We start from the raw sequence: 20,356 nt of genomic DNA on the forward strand, positions 1-20,356 counted from the left end.
ATCTAAATACGCGGTTAGATTCGGCATATCAAAGAACCCCAAGAATTCAATTTTTGATGAAATCAAACAAAGTTTAATTTAGGACCCTTTTGACCTCAATGTGGACAAAGTTGATAACGGGGCCCAAAAATCTAAATATATGGTTAGATTCAGCATATCAAAGAACCCCATATATTCAATTTTTGTTGAATCAAACAAAGTTTAATTTTGGACCCTGATTTGGACCAACTTGAAAACTGGGCCCATAATCAAAAATCTAAATACATGTTTAGATTCAGCATATCAAAGAACCCTAAGAATTCAATTTTTGTTAAAATCAAACTAAGTTTAATTTTGAACCCTTTGGACCTTAATGTAGACCAATTTGAAAACGAAACCAAAAATTAAGAATCTAAATACGCGGTTAGATTCGGCATATCAAAGAACCCCAATAATTCAATTTTTGATGAAATCAAACAAAGTTTAATTTTGGACCCTTTGGACCTCAATGTGGACCAATTTAAAATCGGGGCCCAAAATCCAAAAACTTAATACACGGTTAGATTCAGCATATTAAAGAACCCCAAGAATTCAAGAATAAAACCCCATTGAAATTGGTCAAGAAATAAGCAATTAATACTGTGCAATTGAATATTTCTTGCTATTGCGCAATACTGTACAATTGAAAATTTCTTGCTATTGCGCAATATTGTGCTATTGGATATTTCTTGCTATTGCACAATACTGTGCAATTGAAGATTTCTTGCTATTGCGCAATACTGTGCAATGAAAGATTTCTTGCTATTGTGCAATACTGTGCAATTGAAAATTTCTTGCTATTGCACAATACTTATTATATAATAATTTACACATCCTGTTTGGTGTGTATCTCCTACCATATCATTATTATTTGCTTTTAAATATAAATCATAAATAACCAACTTAAAATGGAAAATTTTAAAAGAAAAAAAAAGGAAAAAAAGAAAAAAAAGGAAAAAAAAAAAAATCCCCCCCCAAATTTTTTAAAACCCCTTATGATTCATCACCCCCAAACTCAATCCCAGCCTTCCCTTTGTGGTATGGTACCTTGCAGTACAATTTCAGAGAGATCCATACCCTTGAACACAAGTTATTGTCCTGAAACTAGAAAAATGCTTGTTTTTTTTCCCTTTTTGGCCCCTTATTCCTAAAATTTTAAGGAATTACCCCCAAAATCATTCCCAGCCTTCCCTTTGTGGTATGGTACCTTGCAGTACAATTTCAGAGAGATCCATACACTTGAACACAAGTAATTGTCTGGAAACTATAAAAATGCTATTTTTGGCCCCTTATTCCTAAATGTTTTGGGCAATTACCCCCAAACTCAATTCCAGCTTTCCCTTTGTGATATGGAACCTTGCAGTTCAATTTCAGAAAGATCCATACACTTACACACAAGTTATTATCATGAAACTAGAAAAATGCTTGTTTTTTGCCCCTTTTTTGGCCCCTAATTCCTAAAATTTGGAGGCAATTACCCCCAAAACCAATCCCAGCATTCCCTTTGTGATATGGAACCTTGTGGTACAATGTCAGAGAGATCCATACACTAACACACAAGTTATGTCTGGAAGTTACAAAAATGCTTATTTTTGGCCCCTTTTTGGCCCCTTATTCCTTAACTGTTGGTACCATAACCCCCAAAATCAATCCCAACCTTCCTTTTGTGGTATTGAACCTTATGGTAAAATTTCACGGAGATCCATTCACTTAAACTAAAGTTAGAGTGCGAAAACCAATGTGTCTTCGGACGACGACGACGACGTCATACCAATATACGACCATAAAAATTTTTAATTTTTGCGGTCGTATAAAAATTACTTAATATTTAGAAGAAAATAAAAATTTTGCAATTTTTCCATTTATAAAGGGGCATAACTCTAGAACGGTTAAAGTGACGCCACCAAAATTCAAACTTGATCTGTGTTTTGTGGTAATAAGCATTGTGTATAAGTTTCACAACATTTGGTTGAGGCAAACTCAAGTTAGAGAATGGAAACCAATTTTGGGATGTACGTACGTGCGTATGTATGTACGGACGGACAAGGGTAAAACTTAATGCCCCCACCACTACGGCGGGGGCATAAATATCTTAAGTGGTCTTAACATCAGCCTGTTCTACTTTATTAGTACTGAGGAATGCCAAGTTATGATAATTTATTTTGAACTGTACTTTCTGTACTCCTCTATTTGAGTTTTAACAATTTTATATATTTCTAAAATAGTTCTTTAAAATAACCTTAAACTTTCATAGATGTAGTGAAAATTTTCATTATTTTAGTAAATAGCAACTAATAATTAATTTATATTATCAGTCTATTTTCCTTCACCATACTTTCAAAACCAGTTTCCTTCTTTCTTTGGTGAACCCATTAAAGCATTCTAAATGAGTAATCTAAAGACTTTTTTGTAAACAAATATTTAAAGATGAAAAACTAACTTTTATTCTAATGGCATAATCAAAAGAAATATAAAAACATACCTGCGACTAAATTTTTGACTAATTTTATTGAAAAAAGACTGTCTGTTAGTATTCATGGACGATTCATCCTGAGTACGTGAAGGGACCCCATCTGGACCATTGATTTGTCTTTGTTGCCGTCTGTCCCGTATGGGTCCACCATGGAATGTGTTTCTACTTGCAGTGTTTCGGTACAATAAGGAACTCTTTGTAGATGCAGGAGACACCGGTAATTGTGATGTTTTTCCTGGTGCAGTTCTGAAAATAGACAATATAAAACAATAGTCCCTTCTCAGATGCTTGTTTAAACACACAAAAGATATCTTTCATTTGAAATTTCTTTCTAAACATTCCAATAAAACTTAATAACATTTCAAAACAAAAATCTTCTTCTGAATAAATCATATTAATTGATTATCTTTTTCTATAAGTTCTCTTGGTATAATAAACTCCTTTATATTAAGCAAAAATAGAAATCAAAATATATGTCATCCATTTAATTCTATATAGCAAACAATTTTTAAGCAGAAGGGTTACATTTTGGTCATTTTTCATTAGTGAAAAGTATACTCACGTTGGCCGATAGTTTTCACTGTCTGACAAGGGAGGTAAGTCTGTAACTCTAGATGTCTGAGACTGGCTTAAACTGGCTGATTTGACATGACCATGACCTTTTGGTCTGACTGAAGGAACATCAGATGTAGCACTATCTGTAGAGTTGGTCATTGAGCTATCAAGGGGAATAATACAAATGACAATTTGAGATTACTTGTAGAATAAATAATACAGTTTTCTATCTTACAAGTCTGTGTTTGTGAATGCATTTCATGGAATTTGCTTTTGGTCACTTGCTATGGCTATATTGACATTTCTTCTACATACAATTTACAGCTAAATGAAATGAAATGAAATGGAAATTTAACACTTAAGTAAACTGATGAACTGATGCTGAAACTATCTATCATTTTGAATTGTTGGACATATTCCTGCTACACAGTCAACTTTCTTTTTTTTTTTGTTATCAAGAATTTATACTTTTATTATTGATGTCAATATAATATTGCTAAAATATTAATTTATCTAGCATGATATAGCAAAAATTTACTTTTCCTAATAAAATTCATCTTTATTACTTATGGCCTACCCCCTGAGATCATGTTGACCATTTGTTGTTCTACTTGGCTTTTCATTTGGAGGTTGTATGCGCGAGTCTCCTGGACTAAATGTTTCACTTCGTCCAGCTGATCTTCGCGGAATACTGCTTTGTACCACATTATTTTTTGGTGTGGATGATGGAGCTGAACTTAATTTTTTCGGCATGGTTGCTCTGGCAGGTGTTGATGAACTAATCTAATACAACAAAATACTGAGTGAAAGTAACAAATTCATATCTATTGAGAAAATTTAATATTTAAATATTTTCCAATTAATTTTTTTAATAAGAATAGTTCCATCTTTTATTGTTCTATTCCAAAACTACATTTTATTATCTTAGTTATAGTCCTGCAATCAATTCCTCTCCTGATTTTTTTTTTTTTTTTACAATACCTGAACAATCTTGGTAAGAAAATTATAAATCCTGGATGCAGCAATAAAATCTTAGTATCTGAGTATCAATTAATGAATGTACCATATATAAAAAATATTTTTTATCTGTCACAATGTTAGTTTAATTTTCTGTTTCTTCTTTAAATGACCAGCAATCAACTGGCAGACATGTTTACACTTTTCAATAAACAAGCCCCATCAATCCAAAAATCATTTACCATAAATATTATGCCAAAATATTTTCTAGACCCAACCAGCCATAGAAAATGTATTTCAATGTGTCTTCAAAGACTTCACACCCACCCACTCCCCCTCCAAAATTCAAAAGCAATTTTTCTGGAATAGAATTTAAAAGATTTTATTCTTCTGACATTTCAATAAACAATGTACACAAATATTAACATAAAATGCATTACAGCAGACCTACTTGAGTGTATGTACAAAATGACCAATGAAATAAAGTTAGCTTGTATGCTAGGCAGACTAAAAAATCAATATTTTCTTTATATACTAATTAATGAAAGTGTAACAAAAAGATGACTGAGAACCCGCTTTTTTTAAAGATAATACTTGGTGTTGTTCTCTAACATTTAACATCCAAGACAAAGTTAAAGGTTTTAATGTTCATAAAACATGACCAAACATTGTTCAGCCTATTAAGAACATAGTCACATCTTCTCTTGAAAATTCTTTTTAATCCTGTCGAATTGTGTTTCATCAAACCTGAATATGAGTTCACATTAAAGAGTTTAAAAAAAGAAAAGTAAATTATTGAAAAAAGTAATTTCAATAAATGGAATGAAATACCTTTAGCACCAGGATGGTTTTTGTTAGGATTTAAAAGGAAAATTTTTATACGAGCTTATGTGCTTGCTGAATGTAAGTTCAAATGTCACTATTTTTAACATTACTTTACTTTTTAAAACTTAACAAGCAAAATTAATGCAGTACATCAAAAACAAATACTCTCTTGGAGATTAACATCCTGTCCATAACCTGCAATATGGCACTACGATCAGCAAAATACCATTTGGATTTACAGTAAAAATATATTTAACTTTATTTGTACGAACTTTATCAGTTTAATATAATGTATAACATAACAAATAATTTGTGTCACATCTGGCCAATTTTCTAATTTACATGATGGTGATAACATGTTTTAAATTTTCAAAAGCTTTATATTATTAATAGAATATTTTTAAGGATTTGTGATTTGATAAAACGTGATCACATGTACATCTGTATTACTGTTTGCATGCCATTACTGTTGTGTTTAGCTTTTTGTAGGTAAAAAACAGCATATTGCACAGAGCATACAGCATGTTATTAAAAATACATTCTAGAAATCCCAAATTTTACATTGTTCATGAAATAGTTGTTTGATTAATAATATTACAATTGTAGCCTTTGGTTGAGGTCCATACGATGTTATATCGACCTTGGACTTTGTCCTCAGACAATATGCTTCTCTTAGGTCGATATCACCTTGTATCTACCTCATACAAAGGCTATAATTGTATAATATATATATGCACCATTCTAACAAGCAACCTTAATATTATGCACTATTAATACACTCAACTTGTTTAGCTGTAAAGCATTTTCTTTATTTTTATACAGTATTTTCTACATCAAATTTAAAACATTGTTTAACAACATGAATAGATCTAATACAACAAGCAATCACTCATAGCAAATTTCTAAAGTACTACAGAGCCAAAGAATAATGAAATTTCATGCATAATGAGTAACAAATGACAAAACTCATTAGAAAACATTATTATCTACCTGCAACAAGTAAGTAAGTCCAACCAACAAGCTCAAACTGTGCAAAGGCATCAGCAAAGCATCAAATGTCATGTTTAAAAAAGAAATGAACCGTTACAGCCTGTATTCTGTATCTAGTATTGACGGATATATATATTCCCTTAGAAGATCAACAATTGATTGTTTGTAAGTACATATGAATAATTTACCTAAATGATGCAAGAGACCAGTATATCATTATTGCTCCAAAGATAATAACACTTACTGGGCTCATGTCCCAGAAGAACTATTCTTCATGGACAATAATAGTTTATCTTTAAATGAAGTAATACCTTATTATGATCTTTGATACTGTCTCTGATGAAAGGACTCTTCTGAAAATGAGGAAATTACAAGCATTACAGCGATGAAGTGACAAGCCATTCTCTTCTGCCTTGGAACATGCAATGTATGTGCATTAAATGTGCCAGTCAAGGTTTACATGCACTGTGAATACAGACAATAGTTCTACTTTTGGGGTTTATTTCTCTAATTTTCCTATTTTTCTTTCTTTTCTTATGCTCGATGTCACTTTTTGGTACTTCCCTTCACAATCAAATAAAAATTTTATGGATGCAGCCTACATTCACTAGTTTAAATTTTGATAACACATTCAACATTTCAAACATAAATCAGTTAAAAGATTCAATGCTAGAAGAAAACTGGATAATTAGTTTAAAGCTAAGCATTAATTTAAGCCATTCAAAAATATGCACTGATATCTGCCATGAAAATTTAGCATTTTTCTTGTTCAAAAGCAAACTACACATGTAACTTTCAGGAAATTAGATTTCTTTTTTTTAGAGAACTTCAAATATGCCAAAAATTTGTTTTGCCAAGATGTGTATTTTCTGTGCAAGACAACTACAACATATTCTGACAACAGAATAGCCTGCCATACCTTTGGGGATTCAACAGATCCTGGTGTTTTTCTTCCTGTTGTCAACATGTTTTCCTTTGTAGTTGATGTATCGATTGTTGTATTTTGACGTCGAGGAGGATGAGAAGTTGTTGACTGTGAGTTAGATGAGCCAGAGTTACCTATAGAAAAAAGTAAATTTGACATATGAAAGAGGCCAAGTTTGGCTCTTTTTTTACTTGAATGTGAAATAATGGAAGGATGAATTCATATTTGGCAAATTAATTTTTTCTTTACAAATGATTAGTAATAACTGGATCGCTAACTTCCATTAAGACTTGTAACAGCCAAATTCAGAATGAAAAAAAGTTACTTTACTGATAGGCATTTTCCTTTGTAATATACACATCATCCTAATTTTAAAACTGAGGCACATGAAATAGCCATATTATTGTTGATTCAATACACTTGTCAAAATAGCGCTTATTTCAGTGCCTTTTCAATGCATATTAATCAATCTTTATCACAGCGACATCGAAAACATGTCATTGTCAGATATTTGATTAAACTGACTTTTTATTTTCGGACAAAAAATAATTATGAGCAAATTTTTTTTATCACATCATTATATTTGAAAAATCTTGAAGCAAATATGATCTTCTTTGATAGGAATGTTGCTCATATTAAAACATGAACAGAAGATGACAAATTAAGGTAATTTTTAAAATCTAACTATTGAAGTCTACAAAACATATGTTGTGGGCACATTAGATTTAACTTTTTAGGTGATTTTCTGAACCAAAGGCTCATAAAGGTTGCCTCCATCTTTTAAACATAAATAATATGATTAACCAAGTTCCATGTGCTCTAAAAATGCAGGTTGTCAGATCAACTATTACATGTCAATTTCACATATATTGTTGATTCCAGATTTGATCAACATCATGACATTATGCATGGCTATGATATAGAATTTTAACCATTGTGAAAACCTTATTTTTATCTACCCTTCCAGCAGTATTGATGTAAAATTTCAGTTGAATCACTAAATACTTGCTGATTTAAAGGAGTCTTATATTTAGAGACTGTAAAAGTTAGGTATAAATGATATTTTACCATGTGACCTACCCTTATCACCACCATGGCTATACCGCCTGCGGCCCTGAGTACTACCACTACTCGTTGCTGACTGACTTCTTGTGACTTTATTTGGAGACTGGTTATTGTTGGCGGTGTTTTCACTATGTGGACGATTTGATGAAGATAATGGTAAATTCCGTAATGATTGACTGCTACCTGACCGATCACTTCCTTCCAACTGAAAAAAAATTCATTTCTTTGTTATCAATTTTTTACTCTGTTTAGCTTTTGTTTAAATTTCTACATAAACAGTTTCTTTTTATACCATTACGGTAATGTTTCTAAGATTATTCTGTATACATGAACTTTTAAATTTTTTGTCTTTTACAGAATTGTGAGTTTTGGCAGTTTTTTTTAGGCTATTCACTTGTTCTGATATTATAAAGTGTTATTCTTATTGACCCTAAAAGGAGACCTTGCATAAAACTGTTACCAATTTCACTATATGATACTGAAAATGGACAACACTACATTACGATGTGCAAATTTCAAAGGTACTTAGATTTTTTTTTGTTGATCATATTTACAATACATACTTCTAATGTCCTTCGCCCTAAGAGTAGATATGTAGCTTGAATATCGTCATACTTTTGATGTGTAATTGTATCTTCTATATCTTTCCTACTATATCCCATATTGACCATAAGTTCTGAAAATTAAATAGTAGCATAAACAAGTTATATCTATAAACTTTACATTTCTTTACAATGTGAGCAAACTTTTAAAAAATTTAATTAGTTTATATGCAAAAATATAAGACTTGATATTATGTGTGAGGAGAATAATTTCCCAAATTCAGTGATTTTCAAGTTTTAAAATACTCTATATCTGTACATGTTTCCCCCCCAATTCAAGAGCTTACACTATAACTCACAATAAATGAAAACAGATACAAGAGATACAGACAAAAGACTATTATGTATTTAAGAAGGACCTTAACAAAAGTCTGTGTAGGAACTTGAACTGTGAAAAGAACTATAATACCATAGTAATACAGAAGTACCAAAATGTTATAATAAAGAAACAACAAGCAAACTATGTACTTAAAAAAATTGTCAACTGACAAAGTAGTAATGCTTTCAAAATTTAGCTGAAAATAAATACAATACAATATGATAATGAAAATAAAATGAAGAAATCAGACCATACCAATATATGTGATGTTTCAAAAGACATGCATGAAGTCACAGGTATTTAAACTTTTTTCAACAAATAAGTTGCCTTTTTTCCAACTATGAAAAGTTCCAACTCATCCTTACTGTAATATTCAAATTATAAAAAGTTGTAAACACAGATGAACTGTGAACCTAGCTATAAAAATGTATACCCTATACTTCTAAATTCAGAAACTCAGCAAAACATTATACTATTTCAAATTGGAGGTGTGCACAATTCAATGACCTACTGAACAATTAGAAATACTGTATACTGATTTCAATGGAAATCCATTTATGGGTTTGGAACAACTCTTAAGCAGGAGATACAGATGGAGGAACAAGCATACAAATTCATGCTGCACCCTCAATAAGCTGATTAACTATAGAACAAAAGGAATGATTTAAAATTAAATTAACGGTTCTAGCTGATTTTGATCAAAATCTGGACTAAACCACCAACTTGTAAAGGATAGCAACTTGAATTGACACAACACATCATCATTAGATCATTGGTGAAAATAATGTGTAGCGAGATTTATAGTAATAGTATTAAGAATGAAGCTATGGACATTTTCAAAGAATCCATCACCACTTTATTTCAGCTTGAAGAAGTTGTAGAAATTCATTGGGTCAATAAAATCAAATATGTTATACAAGTATTGGCATCTAATATTAGTATGGTCTGACCAAATAAAATGAAATCCCCTACAAGAAGACAGTCTAAATGCATCTATTATGTATAAAATTCATTTTATCAATGCTCTAAAGAGATCATATCTACACTGTGAATTTATTTTGAACTGTTTTAAAGTATATGGAACTGTCTTGTTGTAGTTTAAACAGTGATAAAAACAGAACAGATGGATATTATGAGGGATACACATCATAAGTTATGTCTTGACACAATGGCATATCCTGAACATCGCAAAAATATGTCTCACAAGATTTAAATAAAATAAGTTCATAAAATTTCAGTTGGTTTATGAATTGAATTAGAAAAATGACCAATCAAAAACCTGATATACCACAATGTGAGAACTCCATATATTACACTGACATTCAGGACATAACTTATCAGACTTTACCTATCCGCTTTGAATCTAAAAGATCCTTGGGCGGCTCACTATAAGGTTTTAATTCTCTATCTTCATAACCCATATTGTTCCATCGGTCTTTCATTATATTCTGACGACACAAAATAAAAGAAAAAAAATAGATACTATTGTCAAAAACAAAAAGACATTAAAAGTTTGAAGGAAGCATGCAATTACAACCATACTGAACAAACACCAAAACAACAGTCAATCAATCTTGAAATAATGCTTAGTTGTATCTTTTTATTCCAAGCTTCAACAGTGTTTTCAATGCTGCTTCCTTCAAAGGTGAAAGTTTTCAATGTAACAATATAAGAACATGATGAAAACTTCCACACAACCTATCATTACAACAACATTAAATGTTACACTATGTAACCACGGTTAACAACATTTGATCCGTGTCAAGGTTATTACCTATCCGGACAGGATCTAACACATCTGCTGGGGGTTCAACATAAGGTAAAAGTTCATCATCTTCAAAACCTACATTCATCCACTTGTCTCGCATAATATTCTGGTGCAATAAAAAATGAAAGATTTATTATATAAAACTATGTTTTCCACATATTTCTTGTCCATAATGACCTAATTGTATCCATGCACTAATCCTGACCATATTATTACTTATTTAACCAGTTTATTTTGTATATTCTTTTTTTTTTTTATAACAGTAAGTACAATAAATCATGTTTCTAGATTAATAGTCACAAATTATTTTTTATTTTGTATGATCTTTAAGACATTTGGTAACTTAAATATATGTGGAATTTCACTTGTTTAGCAGATACTGTACATGTGAACATCCTAATTATAATCTCACAATTCAAACCTTACCTCTAAACTTGCTCTTTTTGTAGGATTTAATACTAAAAACTTTTTCAACAAATTTTCACAATCTGTTGACATATAAAAAGGTATTCTGTACTTCCCCCGTAAAACCCGTTCTCGTAATTCCTGTAAATAGAATTTGTGTTTTTTTCATAAGTTAACTAGTTGTTAGCTACTTTTTAATATTTACATGATTTTTATAACAAGTATATAGCTTTGAATAAAATATGAAGTTTGTAGCTGTGATAATATATTCCAAACTGCCTTATTTATAACCTGTTGCTAGCTCTACCAGCAGTTTGGGTAAATTATATTTATGTACTTTCCTTCCCTTTACACTCAATATCTGATCAGTCCAAATATTTTGGTACTGGGTATATACAATGAGATAATTAACTATTGAACAATTTGTCTTACACAGAGGATTACTTATTTTCACCTTACAAACTGAAGTAGGGGAATATTGATTGATATCTTATCATTTATTTGAACGTCCATCCTCACTTGGCATGTGCAATTCTTGTTAAGCTAGTGTCTAGAATTCAATTCAAATGAAATTTGTAACCTAATTCAATTGTGCACTGTGTTTTGTTTTTAGATTCAAATGAATTTTGGGTTTCCCTAAGGAAAACACTGAATCTTCAATATCAACAATTCCTCATTACCTATGGATTACAATGAAATTTCTTTAAACCTTTGTTACATAATGATATTTTGCCCCTACTATTTTATATTCCTAATCTTTGTTTTTAATACAACAACATGTTAAATATCACTTTTTTTAAATACATTATTACCTTTAAATTTTGGCCATCAAATGGTAATGACCCACTGACTAGTGTATATAATATTACACCTAAACTCCATACATCTACTTCTGGACCATCATATTTCTTTCCTGAAAAATAAATATACTTAATTTAATGATGGAAATGTCTTGAAAAAAAATACAAATTCATTATAAAAATCAAACCTTTTTTTTTTAGTATCAATAAAAAGTCAGTGCAGCTAATTTTGAGTTTTTGAAATTTTGCTGTTTGAATAAAAGTATTGATGTTAAATATTCATTATCAGGCAACAATACTGATTTAAGGAAGTGAACTTAATCAATATGTTTTTGTTTTTTTTCTTTCTTTAAAAAATTGTGCTTTATTGCAAAGGGATAAGTTTAGAATATCCTAACTGCAACAAATAATTAAAATTGCCTCAAAAGTTTTATTCTAAAATTTCTAATGATTAAAATACTTCTAACAAGTGACTGAAAGGAAACTAATGTTGTGATAATTAGTCTACCGTAGAAAGGCTTGTATAGTCCGCGGTTTTATTCTCCAAAATTGGACCTTCCAGACGGGGTGCGGACTATAGAGTACAATAAGCAAGAAATAAGAGAAAAATTTCAATTTCGCGGGCGAGGTGGTTTGTTTACGTTCCGCCATCTTTGTTATTTATATTGTAGAGGGCACTCTTATCATTTTTCAAACTAATAATTTTAACTCATCCATATTAATAAGTTATTTCTATTCAAAATCAAATTAATACTGCTAAATATAAAAACTAAACCTTTCATTACAAATTTCTCGTTTCTTTTCAATGCATTGGTTGAAATAAACTGGTATCTGCTTGATTGAAACGATACAAACATAGTGAAAAAGACAACCGTAAACCAGCTTAGAATTTGTAAACTACAAAACGTAATTGGTTATTGTTCGTTCCGTTTTGGTGTTTCATACTGACTAATATGGTTTGTATTAGCTTAAGACCCTTCAAACATTAATGTGATAGATATATTAAAGACTGTTTTACAAAAGGATGGAACTGTTTTACTTTCAAAGTCGTATTATAGTGATATCTGTTATGTACGGATTTCGACTCTCACCGGTTAATTTCTTCTTTTACACGTGCTTTTTAAACTTCCTGTTTAAACATACACAAGTTTCTAAATTGTTTTTTAAGTGAATTAAACTTATTTTAACAATCATGAAGCGTTCTAGAATCATTTACAAGCAGTTTCAGCTTCTGTTTGATGATGGAAAACAGATTTTTCCAAGAAAATACCGCAAACGACCGCACAGGATTTGAAATTACCGGAGTTTCATTAGACCTTTTCTAACAGTGACAAAAAGTTTTTTTACCTAAAATTTCGTGGGGAGAAGGGGGTGCAGACTATGTACCAGTGCGAACTATACAAGCCTTTCTACGGTAGTTAGATTTGTACTGCAATCTTTAAAGATATCTAATTACTTACCCTGAAATAATTCTGGTGCAGCATATGGAGGACTCCCACAGAATGTGTCTAATTTATTACCAGGTACAAATTCATTACTAAAACCAAAATCTGCTATTTTTATATTCATATCACCATCTAACAATAAATTTTCAGCCTGAAAGCAGTAAAAGAAATTCTGATATTCACAGTACAACTAATGTTTAATTAAAACCTGTCTATTGTCTATAGATTACAAAATATATTTAACTAATTTTTTCAGATATTTTCAATAGTACCACAATTCATTATCCCTTTGTTCCAGACATTTCATTTCCATATATGCATAACAGAATTCCACAGTACAGAAATCTGAGTTTCAGATTAAATGTCAACTTTTGCATCAACAAAATGATGGGTCTATATTTAAAGACACTGATGTCTGCCTTAAAACCACTAACAGAATTACATTGATAGTCTTGAATCAAAATTGACAGTAATTTGATATACTGCCATATTACTGCATGTCTAAATGAGTAGATGTACTGTTGTATTTCTAAAACTAACCTGATCATATTCAAATTCAGAGGAGCATGAATAAAGGATTAACCCTCCCCCTTAATTCACTTTGTACAGCTTAGATTTTGACATTTCCAACCCTCAACACTGGATGTGGGCACACTGTGGACACAACTTTTATTCAGTCCAGTGAATACCCTTTAGTGGACTTAACCATTAAAATGAGGTCAGTCTAATGAAAAATGGCAGAAGGACACGTGTGCCTGACATTGATTCTCTCTACCAGATCGACCGTTTACTTATACTTATAATAACCCCCACAAAGTACTCTAAACTATACTGTTCAGTGAACCATGAAAATTTGAGAATGTCAGAAGACATCAGTCAAACATACATGGATAAAATTTACAATGATTCTTTTAGTAACAAATAAACTGCTTCGCTGAGCGCAACTGGATACGCCTGCAGAGGTCCAACCCTGAACAGTTGGGGCAAAAATGGACACAATATTCAAGCTTGATACAGGTCTGAATTTGGATTGTAATCAAATATTTGACATATTATAGGCTTCTGAATAAATGTAGTTAAAGAACTTGAAATTGGCTATTTGAATTGAATTTATATTCAATTAAAGATTTCTTGCTATTGTGCAATACTTATAGTAAATCTGTTGTCAGACTATTAACAAATAAAGTTCAATTTCTTCTCAATGTCATATTGGAAAATTTATGAAAATCAATAGGGAGCTTACATCAACAGATATAAACAATTCACCAAAGTTTCATGAGAACTGCTGAAAGCATTTTTGAGTTATTGTCCGAAAACTGGAAAATCACCCTTTTTTTATGAATAAAACCCTGCAACTCGGAAATGTAAAATCTAAAATTTATAAAAATGGAAAGGGAGCTCATGTCAATAGATATAAACAATTCACCAAAATTCCCTGCAAGTTGGTGAAAGCATTCTTGAGTTATTGTCCGAAAACTGGAAAATCCCCCTTTTTTTAATGAATAAAACCCCAAAACTTGAAACGGTAAATCTGAAATTTATAAAAAACGAAAGGGAGCTCACGTCAATAGATATAAACAATTCACCAAAGGTTCATGCATATTGGTTAAAGTTTTTTTGAGTTAATGTCCGACATGTTGACGACGTACGGACAGCCAGACGGTCAACAGTATACCATAATACGTCCTGTAAACGGGCGTATAAAAACCGGCATAACAAAAAACACTCGTTAATATAGAACCATGACAATTAGATACAGGTCAGATTTCCCCAATCAAATGTACACATTACAATAATTCTTTAATAAACCAAATCCAGACAGATCGGAAATTTTTTAAACTCAATTTTCAAACAACACCACCCATCTTTACAATTTATTGAATAAATAGGGATGATTAAGATTCAAAGCAAACATTGATGAACTTTTGTAGAAGTCCATTTTTACATCATTATCTTTTTACAGGTATCGATGATGTCACCTCTTTCATTGACATTCAATCAAGTCAAGGTTTTGTTTAAAACGGTCATGCTTTGTGTGCCTGTAGCATGTTAGGAGCCAAGCATCAAGTTGGGAATACCATTCATATGCATACCTTTAAATCTCTGTGAACTATATGTTTTTGATGACAATACTGAACTGCAGAAACAATCTGAAATTAAAAAAAAATGCAGCATTAAATCTGTATTGGTTTTAATTCTTTCAAGATTGTATTATATTAAGTAATAATACACCTCTCAAATACAGTCAAACAAAAATACTGTGACATTTTTTATATCATACAGACTACCTGAAACTAGAAAAAGGCAATGAGGTCACAGAACAATTTGTGTGTTTTAAAATTTCCTCCTTCAGAACATGTAGAAGGTTGAAGGATTTTTTTTTTTTACTTAATTTCTTTCAACTATTGAGTATATGGGAAAGACCTTACATTTTGTCAGGATTCACTACCAAAAGTTCACCAAGTTAAGCATTTTGAGGAATAAAATTATAGTGAGTGGGGAAACCCTAAACACAAAAATGTTTTGTTTTGGCCTGATCAGTAAAATTTATAGAAGCCCTCTGCTTTTCTGTGTGAAAACTATGGATGTAAAAACCAATTATTCCATCTAAAGATTAAACATTATCTAACAATAGTTCATCACCTGACAACCCCAGAATCCTTATAGAACATTTCATCAATTATTAAACATTGATAAAATCCATAGCATAATGATCTATAATAAGTATGGCAATTATCTACATGTATATAAAATTGGATTGCTAGTTTTTGTGCATTTTGCAATGGTGTGGATTTGTTTTTAAACTCATCATATCATCATTACTAAATTTAAATATTTATATTTTAAAGGAAGACTGAACTGTTATTAATGAAATGTATGCTCAAGTTTTCAACCAACTCTTGTTTTCTTTAATCCAATCAACCTGTAAGGAAATTCTCATTTATACTTTTTTGTTTGATTTAATTTTCATGAAGCATTGCATCTGTAGAAACCCTAAAGATGACATGCCAAAAATTGATATCAACAGCAAATATGACTTTCACAAAATCTGAATTTCATAATTCAATAGATAAAGCAACACATGTTGACTGTTTTATGTTTTATTTAATCTCTTTGTAATTTCATTCTAGTTATACTTTATGGTAAATCAATGCTTCCATCCCTATATAAATATCTCAATGACGGTGAAGTGTTCCACAAGTTGAGCCAGTATTAATGTCAATTAATTGGATGTCACTAGCTATAAACATGGCCTTCCCTGGATCATGAAGAGGAAACTATTCTCCTATGCAAGTTACATTCAAAATCAATACCATCACATATAATGGTTTATCTTCATCAAATATTATCACATCTACTTGTTCAGTCTAATTGATTTGCATACAAAACTTATCCAGTTCTATATTCAAGGTCAAGGATTTGGCTTATCTTTCAAGTCATAAAAAGGACAAAACAGAACATGTTCAATCTTTATTCCAGTGATGAAATCAACAATGATTTTTAATAAATATAATAAATGACCCAACTTTTTTTTACTTCCACATACAAATCTCTTATTATACGACACAAAATAATTAATGTCTGCAAACAAATTTAATGAAGATATATTGTCTGATTATATAAGGTTTTTCTTCCATTTCTTTAATTATCATCACAGTATACTGGAAATTAACATTCTAATTTATACTGTCTTTGACTTTATACTGATCTTCAGGATTCCCCAAGAAATTGATCACATGACTGCTTATAAGACCAGGATGTAAATGAAAGCTTTGTTACATGACTACCATTCACTTTGGGAATTCCTCTGCAAACTTGGGAAACACCATTTAAGATTCTCAAGTTAAAAGTCAATCTATATTGTCATATCATTAGGAAATTAGCTCTAAAGGTATGTTTAACAGTCAAAATATTCTTTAACATTACCATAGTTTTTTTTTATGGTATGGACACCTTCAGGAATAACTTTCTTAAAGACAATCAATTTTATACTGATAATACCTTCATCTGTTCTGTATAAATAATTAACCTTTAGTCAGCAAAACATGTCTACATAACAGCTGTTTACTTATTAAATTCATAACTGATGAAGTAATATTCCTGGCACTGTCTATCAATAAAATCAATAATCAATTCTTACTTGTCTAAATTTGGACCGTGCTTCTTTCTCTTTCATTCTTCCATGTGCTACTAAGTAGTCAAATACTTCCCCTAAAAAATTCAGTATTTATGATATCAAAACCAAACTATTAACCTATACTATAAATTATACCTCCCCTAAAAAATTGAGTATTCATGATATTAAAACCAAACTATTAACCTATACTATAAATTAAAACAACAAGCCGGTCAAACTTTACAGAAGTTATCAGATAAGCCTATTAGAAAAAGAATTCTTTAATATATTGGACAATAAGCTTCTTTAATGTCATTTGCATTATTTATTCATTGGTATAATTTACTTGTATTAATTTCTTCTTGTTCTTACTAATAAGTGTATCTATGCACATAGATGTAATTCTATAACAATGTAAGACCACAAATCAAACATTTTAAATAAATTTGAATATCAATGTTAACTTGAATTAATATGAGTAACAAGATATATATATTGTCTATAGATTTATTTAATGAACAGTTACTTCTATTACAATTTTCTCCCCTTTTCAACAGAAATAATGAATTTGTAAAAACTTCTCAAATTTACAATCCATCAGACATGAAATCATCATATTATAGATTAACAAGTATTTACATTTTCTTTTCTTTGTGCCAAGTTTACTTTCAACCCTGCTACCATTCTTTCAGTGTTTATACTAATACTTAAAGGTATAAAACAGGAGTTAGAGCTGTACATACACAACCCTTTGAAAAATTAAGCTGAACAAAGGGCCTGTACTCTTCCTGATGAATATGCTAAAATAATACTTGAAAAGCTATCACATAGCTGCATCAAAATCCATGATCCCATTTTTCTACTTAGATCTGTACAATAAATACAGAGTAATACATGGCCAATTTCATATCTGCCTGCTTATCACTTGAGGTGCTAGTACAGGGTCCATTTTTGGTCAAAGGATGATAACAGGGCCAATTTGGAAAATGCCATGTATGACAGCTAATGTATGAATGTGTTTATCATATACTTCAGATGTATGACACCCAGGTTGGTGGCCCATAATAGTCAGACCACTAGATGTCCGCTTGGCTGATGTTATCAGTCTGAGTACATTGGAAAAGCATTGGAAAATGTTTGTTTTATCCCCTTTTTTTTAAAAGTCATTCATCTTCGAAAGACATATCTTTGCTTAGTATATGATATAAAACAGTGTTGTAACACTTACCCCCACTTGCATACTCCATAACTAAATATAATGTCTTCTCTGTTTGTATCACTTCAAATAATTTTACTGAAATGTAGAAAATTATATATTTAAAATCTCATAAATAACAAGCATTCTGAGAGTATTGCATGGCAATACATAGTCCCCTACCAGGTAAAAATTCATTATACTGAAACAAAATGCTAACTTGTTCTATAACTTGTCATGGTGTAGACAAAAAGTAAATATCATGTCAATATCTTCAAGCATGACTAAAAACAGTGTTGAAAACTGATTATATGAGTGAATTTTTCAAGTCACAGGACCATAACTCTGCACAAAATTATTAGACAGAAACAAAAATTTGAACTTGATCTGTAACTTGTCATCATAAAACTATATACCAATTATCAATCAATATCTTTTAAGCATGATGAAAAAAAACAATGTACCATAGTTTGTTGGATTTTCCATTGAAAAAGTGTGAGGGTATCTACACTTAGATATGATTAATAGTTCTCTAGAATTAGATATGATGTAATACAGTGTATATCTATTTCAAATTATAATCAGATATAATTAATAGTTCCAAATATTTTTTTCTTTCATTTGTCACAAACTAATATAGATTTGTAACTTATCTATAAAATGTCAACAACTTTTATCTACACAATGTAATGTATTGAAATATGTACATTAATAAAAATAGATTATTATCTAATTAAAGGATTTCTCTTCATAATTTTTTTGGATATATATAGCATTCAGAAAATTCGTTTATACTAAATAACAAACAAACCTGTCAAAAAAATTCTTCAAATAATTTAACAAAAGAATGTCTTTTAAAAAATGAGTTATCTCCCTTTGTACAGAAATATGGTTTAACATAGTACTCTAACATTAGATATGGTCCAGAGTTATGGTCCATAACGCTGGACTCAATCATCAGACCAGAACAAAATTCGAAACTTGATCTATAACTTGTCATGATAAAACTATATACCAAATATCAAATCAATATCTTCAAGAACGAAGAAAAAAAGTGTGGAAAGCTGATTTGCCTGACTGACGGATGGAAAGACGGACGGAGTGCAAACCTAAAGTCCCCTTTGACTTCGTCGGTAGGGGACTAAAAAAATAGCATCCACTACAACTTACTGTTACAAAATTGCAACTTCTCTTTGAAAGTAAAAAAACTTTAATTGGAAATCTTCAATTAATATTTAAATGAAGTGTTAATAAAGTTTATGTTAGCAGAACCATAACTTTGACTCCTATTTATCAATGAAAATAAGAACACTATTGCAATGATATCTGGACGTTTTTTAAAAGATACAAGGATAAGTCACTGTTATCTATAAACATATACAAAATACTACATATTATCACTTAATCTGAACTTTAATTTCATATATTTCTAACAAGGAAGGAATACCTGAAAAAAAGAATTAAATATATCATGATTATGTCCATTGAGTTGAAAGATATTAATCCTTCTACAAATCTTAATTTAAAAAGAATATATGTCACTTGAAATAAATAATATGCACTGTACTAAAGAGGAGCAGGGTCTATTTTATAAATTCAAACCTAATTGAGATCTTTTGAAAGAAATTCATAATTTAAAGCAAGATTAGATATTAATATTTTAGAATATCATGCAGTAATGACACAGGACATTTGTTAGCAAATTGGCAGTGATCACCTATTCATTATTTTTGAAAATTTACATTAAAAAAATTTCTTCCTCTTAAGTAATTTTCATACAGTGACAGTGTTTCTAGGGGAACTTATCATTCTTCTTGCAAACACACAAAACAAAAATTGGTATTTTAAAGCCATAATGAGTCATCAAATAAATATGAATTTGGTTTTTTTTTAAATC

General features: G+C 30.5%; 1 protein-coding gene across 7 annotated transcripts in view; it reads right to left on the reverse strand.

Moving 5' to 3' along the window:
• The window catches only part of LOC127698389 (MAP/microtubule affinity-regulating kinase 3-like), a 53,515-nt gene that overhangs the window by 9,557 nt on the left and 23,602 nt on the right, over positions 1-20,356 (reverse strand). For 4 of the 7 annotated variants that reach the window (XM_052201840.1, XM_052201838.1, XM_052201837.1 and 1 more), the window contains exons 5-18: positions 18,493-18,558; positions 17,289-17,359; positions 15,241-15,297; positions 13,163-13,298; positions 11,715-11,815; positions 10,924-11,043; positions 10,078-10,177; positions 8,372-8,484; positions 7,812-8,013; positions 6,738-6,877; positions 6,130-6,171; positions 3,624-3,829; positions 3,054-3,209; positions 2,501-2,737 (exon numbers count right to left, since the gene is read on the reverse strand). In XM_052201840.1, coding sequence (XP_052057800.1) covers positions 2,501-2,737; positions 3,054-3,209; positions 3,624-3,829; positions 6,130-6,171; positions 6,738-6,877; positions 7,812-8,013; positions 8,372-8,484; positions 10,078-10,177; positions 10,924-11,043; positions 11,715-11,815; positions 13,163-13,298; positions 15,241-15,297; positions 17,289-17,359; positions 18,493-18,558 — 1,747 coding nt within the window. Of the gene's footprint in view, positions 1-2,500; positions 2,738-3,053; positions 3,210-3,623; positions 3,830-6,129; positions 6,172-6,737; positions 6,878-7,811; positions 8,014-8,371; positions 8,485-10,077; positions 10,178-10,503; positions 10,604-10,923; positions 11,044-11,714; positions 11,816-13,162; positions 13,299-15,240; positions 15,298-17,288; positions 17,360-18,492; positions 18,559-20,356 lie in introns of all 7 variants that reach the window. The other 3 variants (XM_052201836.1, XM_052201835.1, XM_052201839.1) reach the window with 3 other exon arrangements.

The sequence above is a fragment of the Mytilus californianus genome, unplaced genomic scaffold (assembly GCF_021869535.1).
Source record: "Mytilus californianus isolate M0D057914Y unplaced genomic scaffold, xbMytCali1.0.p SCAF_4, whole genome shotgun sequence".
In the NCBI taxonomy this organism is placed as follows: Eukaryota; Metazoa; Mollusca; class Bivalvia; order Mytilida; family Mytilidae; genus Mytilus; species Mytilus californianus.